This window comes from Cervus elaphus, chromosome 5, assembly GCF_910594005.1.
Source record: "Cervus elaphus chromosome 5, mCerEla1.1, whole genome shotgun sequence".
Taxonomy (NCBI): domain Eukaryota; kingdom Metazoa; phylum Chordata; class Mammalia; order Artiodactyla; family Cervidae; genus Cervus; species Cervus elaphus.
Window position 1 is genome coordinate 18,229,566 of NC_057819.1, and position 9,660 is coordinate 18,239,225.

The 9,660-nt window shown below is 37.3% G+C and overlaps 1 protein-coding gene across 2 annotated transcripts; it reads right to left on the reverse strand.

The window, feature by feature from the left end:
- Positions 1 to 1,030: 1,030 nt before the first annotated feature.
- Positions 1,031 to 9,446, reverse strand: FAM216A (family with sequence similarity 216 member A). 2 transcript variants are annotated; one of them, XM_043901873.1, is made up of 7 exons: positions 8,955 to 9,446; positions 7,483 to 7,517; positions 4,674 to 4,789; positions 3,911 to 4,040; positions 3,651 to 3,831; positions 2,693 to 2,775; positions 1,031 to 1,377 (listed from the first exon to the last, which is right to left on the reverse strand). In XM_043901873.1, exons 1-7 carry the CDS (start codon positions 9,044 to 9,046, stop codon positions 1,259 to 1,261), a joined length of 756 nt encoding a protein of 251 aa, XP_043757808.1. In that variant the 5' UTR covers positions 9,047 to 9,446; the 3' UTR covers positions 1,031 to 1,258. The 2 variants fall into 2 exon arrangements, with proteins under 2 accessions (XP_043757808.1, XP_043757807.1); XM_043901872.1 differs by having other exon boundaries at positions 7,477 to 7,517; positions 8,955 to 9,445.
- Positions 9,447 to 9,660: the final 214 nt, after the last annotated feature.

Here is a 9,660-nt window from a genome sequence, read left to right on the forward strand (position 1 = left end):
TAGTAAATCCAGAGATTTTTTTCAGACTGTTGCTTTTAAATGCCCTGTTCTTTTTAAGTTTTAACAAAATTTTGCAAACATTAATGTTTAATTCAGGAAGATACATGCACCCCAGTGTTAATAGCAGTATTATTTACAATTGCCAAGATATGGAAAGAACCTAAGGATTCATCAACAGATGAATGGATAAAGAAGATGTGGTGAATATTACTCGCCATTAAAAAGAGTGAAATTTTGCCATTTGCAGCAACATGGATAGACTTGGAGGGTATTATGCTAGATAAAGTCAGGGAAAGACAGATTACTATAGATATCACTTGTTTGTGGAATCTAAAAAATAAACTAGTGAATATAACAAAAAGGAAACATGGATATAGAGAACAAATTAGTGGTTACCAGGGGGTGAGGCAAGATAGGAATAAAGGGATCAAAAGGTACAAACTTAAAATAGAAACAAATAAGCTACAAGGATATATTGTATAACATAGGGAATATAGCTAATATTTTATAACTATAAATGGAGTATAACCTTTAAAAATTGTGAATCAGTATGTTGTATACCTGAAACTTATATAATATTGTATATCAACTATACCTCAAAAAATTAAAAAAAAATTTTTTTTAAACACTGATGTTTAGAAGGCAAGGACACTAGAGTGAAAATGTGACTAGTTCTTTTGTTAGTACAACTATTGTACTAATTATAGTACTGCTGTATTATTATTATTTTTTTAGTACTGTTGTATTAAAACTTAAATCTTTAGTTTGAGAGTCCAAGTGTTTGGCAGTTTTCATAAAATAGGGCAAATTGATATTTCTAAGTTCAAGAAGATAATACTTATTGAGCACCTTCTCTACAAGGCAGGGTATTATCTCTATCAAAGGCTGTTCTATATCAGGATATTCAGAGTTTTTCTCAGCCTGAGGAAAATACTTCCAGGATATTCTAATGTTGCTATTTTAGGACCTGTAAACAGAAAGAATTATACAATACATTTGTCAGCTTTAAAGAAAAATAATTCAGATTTTAGGTGACAATAAATTTTAATTGTATCTAGGAATACAAGCATGTATTACACATAAATTTTATTACATAAATATCAGTAGTACATGAAACTACATCAAACTTTTTATATTGTCGTAAAAGTTTCTGAACAAACTAAAATTACTTGAATAACAATATTGCCCTAAATGTAGAGAGAGGACACAGTTCACAATCCCTTCCCCCACCTTTGGCACATCATCAATACTCAAGTTGTCAAGTTAACATCAGATGTTCTCCCTGTTCTTCAATTGACATTGATTGCATACACTTATTTAGTAAATCTTCTTCCTTTTTTTCTTCATTCATGTATGATTCAGAATCATTTGTAGAAACTAAAGGGAAAATAAGAGTCTATAATGTCTGTTTTGGAAATAAAGTATTTCATCCTGAAAATTGAGATTTGTATTTAAGAACAAGCTTCAAAATGACCTACCTTATTAATAAGCGTTTGCCATAAACTTCCTATAATTTTCAAAATTTCATGACTTCCCCCTCCCCTTAAATATCTTTTTAAAAGTAAGTTGCCTAATACTGTATTCTAATCAGGTTATATTATAGCAAATTCTTTGCTACTAAGTCCTGTTTTTCCATTGCTTTGCAAAAATCTTTTGACTGGGGGAAGTTATAGCTGTAGTATTCTCCATTCCTTAAGTTTCTTCTTGTTTCTTTTCTCTTGGGGACCACAGGGACTTTTCCTCTGTCTGTGGTTTCCTTCAGGTGTTCTTTTTGGAACAATACTTATGTTCTACCCTGCCATTTCCCTCATTTCTTGGGTAGGCATAGTATGGTATTTACAGCAGAGCCGAGCAGTGCTGTCACACAGCCGTGGGATAGGGGTTCAGAAGGCCTAACTTCCCTACTTCCTACCTACTTCCGTCCTACTGTGGTAGTAACTAGGTAATTGTTTAATTTCCACTTAATCCTTTCCACTTTATCAATTCTGAGAAATATCTCTGAGCATTCAGTGTTCCTTCCTCTTGCCTTTTTCATTTTGTCACACTTGGGGTAGAAGGATCCTTTAAGCCAATCCTTCCTAAATGTGGATTTATCTGAGTAGCTCTGCAAAATTTTGCTAATAATAATTGGTTGGTTTGCTTCCTCTGGTTTGTTGAATATTAAACAAAATGGTATAGGTGATATAGCCCTTTGTTAACTATTTGATTCATACAAAATTTGCTATCAGGGTATTTCCCTGGTGGTTCAGTGGTTAAGACTCTGCTTCCACTGCAGGGGGCATGGGTTCAATCCCTGGTTAGGGAACTAAGATCTCTAATGCTGCACAAGTAGTCAAAAAAATGTTTTCAATGCTGTCTGTCAAAAAATTACACTATCTCATAAAAGAAGTGCTGTGGCATGAAAAGGTCATGTTTATGGCTCTGAGTTCTGACAAATTTCATTCTCTGTTAAGTCTCTGGCCTTGATTATAATATCTTTACTTAGAAATATATTGAATCTTAACTTCCCTGACCACGGTTCTTTTATGTGGAAACAGAAATCGACTTCATGTTTAGTTTTGTTTGGAGCAATGTGAGCAAATCACACTTCAAAATTTTTAATGTCTTCTCTAATAGAAATGGAGCTATATTGGGTTTAATATTTTTAAAGCATAACATCTTTAAAAACATATATTAAAAATTCCACATTTACCTGATGGCATGAACACTCTGCCTGGTTTTCTAAAAATCTTCAATGACTTACATCTTGTTTTAGATGCATATCCAGTTTTTAAACTGTAAGAAAGAGAAGCATCTTAATTGGAACTAGCAAAGTGCACAGTTGTCTAATATATGTGGAAGACCATACAAATTTTTATTAAGCTGCCAGCATCACCAAAGAGACCCTTTTAGCCCCTGAATTCTCACATGACTTTGCATCCTGAAGCATCCTGAGATGCAAAACTATCAGTTGTAGCATAGGTTGAATAATCAGGCATCTTAATCTCATGTTTCCTTTTTGGTTTATAGTATTCCCCTGTGCAGAAGCCACCATATACTTCTCCTTTTGGAAGAGTTTGTATTTTGAATTTAAGTGGGAATCATTTAAAAGGGCTCTAGCTGATTGAAATTTTTACAATTCCACAAAATTCTAAAAGCAGTAGCAGGACTTGTGGCAGAGTGGATAAGAATCTGCCTGCCAATGCAGGGGACATGGATCTGATCCCTGGTCCAGGAAGATTCCACAAGCCACAACTACTGAGCCCACCCTCTTCAGCCCCTGAGCCACAACTACTGGAGCGTTCGTGCTGCATCTGCTGAAGCCTGTGCACCAAGGGCCTGTGCTCAACAAGAGAAACCACCTCAATGAGAAGCCAGTGCACTTTAATGAAGAGTTGCTCGCTGCAACTGGAGAAAAGTCCATGCAAAGCAACAAAGACCCAGTGCAGCCAAAAATAAATAAATAAAATTACATATAAAAAAATAAAAGCAGCAGCATATCCCAGTCAGCTCAATAAAGAGGCCATAAGATAGCATTCTTCTGTGTCTTTGTGTCCAACCTATTCTGAACTTAAAGTGAACTTACAGGGAGCATGATATATAACATCATTTAGCTACCCTTCAAGTAAAGTTGGGGGTACATTTTTTCTCGGAAACAAAAGGAAACAGACCCTTCTTTGTTTCTCACTGGTCGCCAAAGCGAATGTTGTATCATCTCAGGTGCAGATGCAGCTGCAATGTTAGAAGGCCCCAAGTCCTCTCCCTCCAGCTGGTGTCGCCATGTAGTACAGGGGTAATGCTGCTGCTGTGAGTAACGAGAACTGAGGTGGCCCCTGTGGTGAGTGAGGACACCTGTACACAAATCACCTCTGTTAGAATGCTCTCTTATTTTTGTGAGAACTATTGAAAAACTACCTGAAGGTACACCTGCCTGGCTTTTGGGAGCTGCGCTGGATCACATGCATGTCGTGCCTCTTCATTAAAATCCTCAGATAGTTTGCATTATAGATCTTAGCAATGCTACACAGGTAGCGCTTCTGGACTAAGGTGAGGTCTGGATGCTAAAAGACAAAACAAGATTTGTAGGCTGCATTGTAGAACAGAGGTTGGCAATATTCCATATCTGAAAGGATGAAATGTTCAGGAGTGTTGTACCATCTGTACATTTTACTTATGCAAATTCAACTGTATTAATCTGGCTCAAGAATTACCAATTTGCACACCTCTTTAATAACCCTAATTTACATTGGTCTAGAGAGGTTAATTCTGACAGCTATGATCTTTAATGGGTAATACAGATCAACAGTCATGAAATGCTTGTTGCCATTTTCTTGCTTGCTTTTAATTTTATAGTCCTTGAGCAAAATCTACGGGGTTGGGTTTCTATCTCTAGAGTGGAACTTTCCTCAGGTATCTTTGTGCTTGGGGCACTAAGCTTCTAGAGTGAAGAAATGTACATTAAAGCCAAAGTATCATAAAGCATGAAAATATTCATATGAAAGGGAATCTATAATGATAAAATTCTTGCATTGATTCATGAGTTTACCCAGCAGATATTTATGGACTCCTAGACAATGTGCTAGGTATACTTGTGTTCTACAGTGCTTTACCCTCTTAACTAGATTCAATAAAAAGTTCAACTCTGAATACAGACTATTAGCATTTAAATAAAATATTGGTATTAATTAGCATACCTTTAGAGAGAAAGGCTCTGTCATTGACTTAGGGGTGTGAATTGTTTGAGGCATTTTCCATAACTCTTGCAGCTTGGCTCTAGGTGAGTTCACTTTGTGTCCATCTTTGATTCTGTCTGTAGGCAAGGACATTATAATGTGAATCTCATGAGCAAAGACTGGTTTAACAATTATTAAGATCTATCTGTTTACATGTGTAAATGATTATTCTGCAGTACTAATTTTAGTCAAACTTAAATTTGAAGAGACTTTATGATTGCCATTTGGTTTTAGAGCACACAAAAAATCGAAGATATTTATAAATATTTACTATATATAATCATTACATCTGGACAAAATTATTTTGAACTCAGCTGAGATGCAAACTGTTGACAGTATACTGCTTTAGTTCATTGTATGTCAGACCACACTAAACAGGAATATACATGCAGGACTTGTGCTTTTAAAAGATTTTCAAAAATATTTTATCATTCATTTGACTTCGGTATGTAATTTCAAAATTTTCTATTGGACACAACATAGAATAACACACATTTTGTCCCTTTAATAAGGCAGTGTTAAAATGAAGAGCTTTGCAGAAATTAACTAAAACTTATTTTTACATAATTTCAGTTATTTCATTGTTTTAAATATGGATGTAGGTAGATTAAAGTAATTGCTTTTAATAAAAATAAAAGTTGAAAAAAAAAAAGTTGAGATGTTTTCCCAGAAGAATGGAAAGTAGTTTTTAGCTTCACATATGTTAAGATAACTCAGGATTACTAGCAGTTTGGGGAAAAACAGTGCCTGGCAAAGTTTAATCAGAAAGTAACTCTTTTTTTACATTCCTATCCTCCCCATACACTTCCTCTCTCCAAGCAACCACTGATGAGTTTTCTATCACTATAGCTTAGTTTCTTGAGTTTGCTATAAATGGAAACATACAGTATATATTCTGGTTTTGTCTGACTTCTTTCACTCAACATAATTATTTTGAGATCCATTTATGTAATGTGTAACAATAGATAGTGCCTTTTAATTCTTGGGTTTTATTCCATTGCATGTATATACCACAATTTGATTATCCATCCACTTCTTGATGCAAATCTGGGTTGTTTCCAGTTTGGGGCTATTACAAACAAAGCTGGCAGAACAAATTCCAAGTTAAAAATCTGTACTAGGTAAACTAAATAAGCACAGTTTTGTTTCAATTATTATTGATAACAAAGCCACTGTAATTTTACATATTAAACCTTAAATTTAGTTACTTCTTCAAGATTTTGGGAAATTGGATGGTTAGTGCAGATAACTGAGAATTACATTTGCATACTAAAGGACTAGCTGATTTACCAACAAATACAAAATCATCCAGAAATTATGTTATTATGATCCTTAAAACATAATTTGAAATCTGTAATAATAAAATGAACACCAATTCAACATACTAAAAGTTTATTTTTTAAGCCTTTTCAAGTCATAAGTGTGGAGTAATTATCTAAGAATATATTTTGTGTGTCCTTGTTAATAGTTCTGAGGTGCATATTAGGACTGGGACTAAAATTTAATTCCTCAGAAGCTTAGCAGCATTTCTTTACAGAAAATGAAATCTTTAAAAACAATAGTTAAACACAACAAACAACCCAGCTGAAAATGGGCTATGGACTTGAATAGACTTTAGATGTCTTCAAAGAAGATATACAAGTGGTTAATGAACACATGAAAAGGTGTTCACTATCACTAATCATTAGGGAAATGCAATCAAAATCACAATGGGATATCACTTCATATCCATAAGTACGAAAGTGAGAGAAAGTGAGAGTGAAGTCGCTCAGTCGTGTCCGACTCTTTTTGACTCCATGGACTGTAGCCTGCCAGGCTCCTCCATCCATGGGATTCTCAGTCGAGAATACTAGAGTGGGTTGCCATTTCCTTCTCATCAAAAAATGAAAACAAGTGTTAGCTGGGATGTGGAGAAACTGGACCTCTGTGTGTTGCTGCTGGAAATACAACATGGTGCAGCTGCTGAGGAAACAGTATGGCAGTTCCTCAAAAAATTAAACAGAATTGCCATGTGATTCAGCAATTCCATTTTAAAACACCCACATGTATATAAAATAATGTGGATATATACATACACACACAAATATGTGTGAGTGTTTTTCCTAGGTAACTGTAAGGACTATAAATTTTCCAAGAAAAAGCAAAGTGAATTCAAGTTTTATGTATCATTTGAATTGAAATTGCTCACCCACAAAAAGTTAGTGAGAGGTCTTTGGGGGCCTGTCTTAACCTCTTACCTCCAGCAGCTATATCCTTAATTTCAAGTGAGAGGAAAACAACAGCACTGAATAATATTTTATGTTCTTTGAAGTTGTACAGTTGAGAATTTTTTCCTTCAATCTTTGTATTAGTATTACTATAAACCCCAGGTTATGTTCTGTGCTTTCAACCAACATCAGTTATAAACAGTTCTTTTCAGATTCACTGCAATTTTGAAGTACTCTTTTGATGTGCATTATTTTATTTGGCTGCTCCAGGTCTTAGTTGCAGCATGTGATCTAGTTCTTTGCCCAGAGATCAAACTTGGGCTCCCTGAACTGAGAGCACAGAGTCCTAGCCACTGAACCACCAGGGAAGTCCCTGATGTGAGATATATTAGCAGGAGACAAAGAACCTGCTGGATTGTTCTTTGAAAATCTTAAAAACTGAGTTTACCAAAGATGCTAATAAAGGCTTTTAAAAACTCCACTGTGTTAGTAGTTATAGCAAAATTTACTTCTCTTAGCCATATTATTGATACATATTGTCTGCTTTATATACTCACCAGTACCTTTGGAATTCTGGTAATAAGAATGTCCAGCTGATCTGTTTTAAGAAAAAAAGGATGTATATAATATGTAACAATTGAAAGTTGTATAAGCATTAAATAAAGTATTTTAAATGAAAAATAAGGACAGTATTACATATGCTTTTTACTTTCCATTTCTATCAGATATGTCTTGCAAAACCTTCTCCTATAATTCTGGTTATATCCTAATGACTCCAGGCTTTTTCAAAGTGAGTTATCAGAGATTTTTACCATACTATATATATAAAGGATTTACTTTAAGCCAGATTTGGCCTTACTTTTACAGCCTCAGAATCTAATTCCTACACTGAGCTCAATGAAGTAATTTGGCTTCTGTGCTATCCATGGTATTTTCTTCCTTTATTTTTTTCCCTTTATTCTTAATAAAATTATTATATGTAATTTAAGGTGTACTGGAACTAAGTTGGTCTAGAATGTTTGTACAGTTCATTTTTTCTGTTCTCAAAGTAAGACAAAACACTCCCCTTTTCCTCTTCCTGCAATTTTTTCAATGACCATTCACTGATGCTCTGATATACTAGGATCCAGAACTTTGCTAAACACCCTGAGGAGCAGAAAAGAGGAACATGGCACCATTCCATCTTTAGAAGTCATCAATGCACCAAACACACATATATATTTTTAAAGATGGCCATGGGTGCAGAAGGAGCCATGACTGTGGGCTTGAGAGGAACATCCAGCAGTTCTCACTTTTAGGGAATAACTGATGCAAGGGATGAGGTACTGTCTCCAACAGTAATTTCACCAACTAACTATCTTCAGCGTCCAGGAAATAATAATAAAAACCCATGGCAGAAAACATTACAATATTGTAAAGTAATTATTCTTCAATTAAAAATTAAAATACAAAAAAGTCCCCACTACGCAGTTAAAAAAAAAAAAGTAAAAACCTGCTCAAAATGGATTTATGAAAAAGGAACTATTGAGTGAAGAAAACGCCAAAATCAAGATGCCTCTAAAACTTGTCTCATTACAGATTTTGAATCTCAATCTGACATAAAGGTGACTAATGTCACACAGGGAAATGATTTGTTGATTTGGAAGCGCTCCTTTGAGCCTCTATTCCCTTGGTGCCTCCCTAAGCCCCCACCCCCAGTCTGCCAACCCCTTTTTGTAGAAATACAGTGGCCAGACGGCAAACGTTCAAGCAGATTTCGCAGCGCCCCCTGAGGCACAAGAAGCACCCAGACGACTGTCGCAGTCACTGCGTTTAGTCAGTCATTGATTGCACCAACCCTTGTCCTCAGCTTTCCTCAGAAGCCCGTCCCCTAAACTGTGAGTCGGGCACAACAAAGGCTCCCCCTTCCTCTCACTTCAGTACACTAGGGACCAGTCCACAGGAGCAGCCAGCTCCCAACCCCTCCTCTACCCGGGGATCACGACCCAGGGCTGACGGCCATCCTCCCAAATCCCTCAGGGCCCCGCAGCCTCACCCGCCGCCGCCACCCTCGGCCCTGGCCACTGCGGGCGGCTCTGCGGAGGAACTGCACTCCGTCCAGTCGGACACTGGACCCTGGTTGGACATCTCCTCTCGGGTACCCTGACCGCGAGCTCTGTGCGAGAGATTTCCCCTCTCCCCTGCCGTGTCAGCACGCGTGCGTCAGGCCGGGAGATATTGGGGGTGAAGAGGCAGACGCCGGATTCTAGCCCCCTCCGATGAAGTCCGGACACTGCCCGAATAGCTTCGGGAAAGCGGGGAGGGCAGATCCAAGATCCTGGAATTAAGTTGGGGGAGGGGCGGGAGTTCATTAGTTCATTGCGCGTTTGTTCACTTGCGTCTTTTTGTGGAAGGGATGGGTCGCAGAAAGGAAGTATACTTTCCCTCTAAAACGAAAGGTGCCTTTCACCTCAGTATCCAGACCCTCTGCAAATTTGCAAATTTTGAGGGTCACCATATAGGTCAAACAGCAGTACGCAAACCAAGGACCAAAGCACCTCGCTGAGGGATGCGGAGCGTTGTCGGTTGTCCGTTATCACCAAGGTAACCAGACCTTGCCAGAATCCCAACGGTTGATTTCCGCCAACTACTTCTGCGCACGCGCAAAATATCCCGGGACTTTTGGCAAAACGCGTTTCTCCTGGGATTTGGCCTTCGGGACGCTCCGTAGTCGGAGGCGTGGCAGAACAGAAGACGCCAAG